Below are 305 nucleotides of genomic sequence, written 5' to 3'. Positions count from 1 at the left end.
AGAAGCCTGCACCCACCACCAAAGAGCCTGCACCCACCACCCCCAAGCAGCCTGCACCCACCACCAAAGAGCCTGCACCCACCACCAAACAGCCTACACCTACCAAGGAGTCTGCACCCATGGCCCCCACGGAGCCTGCACCCACCACCCCCAAGAAGTCTGCTCCCACCACTCCTAAGGAGCCTGCATCCACTACCACCAAAGAACCTCCACCCACAGCCCCCACGGAGCCTGCACTCACCACTCCAAAGGAGCCTACACCCACTGCCCCCAAGGAGGCTGCACCCACCACCCCCAACAAGCCC

General features: G+C 63.6%; 1 protein-coding gene across 1 annotated transcript in view; it reads left to right on the top strand.

The window, feature by feature from the left end:
- Positions 1–305, top strand: part of PRG4 (proteoglycan 4) — a 16,163-nt gene that overhangs the window by 9,979 nt on the left and 5,879 nt on the right. The window contains 2 exon segments of the mRNA XM_049634064.1: positions 1–12; positions 15–305. The exon segment at positions 1–12 is cut by the window's left edge and continues 524 nt beyond it; the exon segment at positions 15–305 is cut by the window's right edge and continues 369 nt beyond it. Of these exon segments, the coding sequence (XP_049490021.1) occupies positions 1–12; positions 15–305 (303 nt within the window).

Source organism: Panthera uncia, chromosome F1 (assembly GCF_023721935.1).
Source record: "Panthera uncia isolate 11264 chromosome F1, Puncia_PCG_1.0, whole genome shotgun sequence".
In the NCBI taxonomy this organism is placed as follows: Eukaryota; Metazoa; Chordata; class Mammalia; order Carnivora; family Felidae; genus Panthera; species Panthera uncia.
Note: the sequence above shows the minus strand (reverse complement) of the source record. Positions and strands in the feature narration are given on the sequence as shown.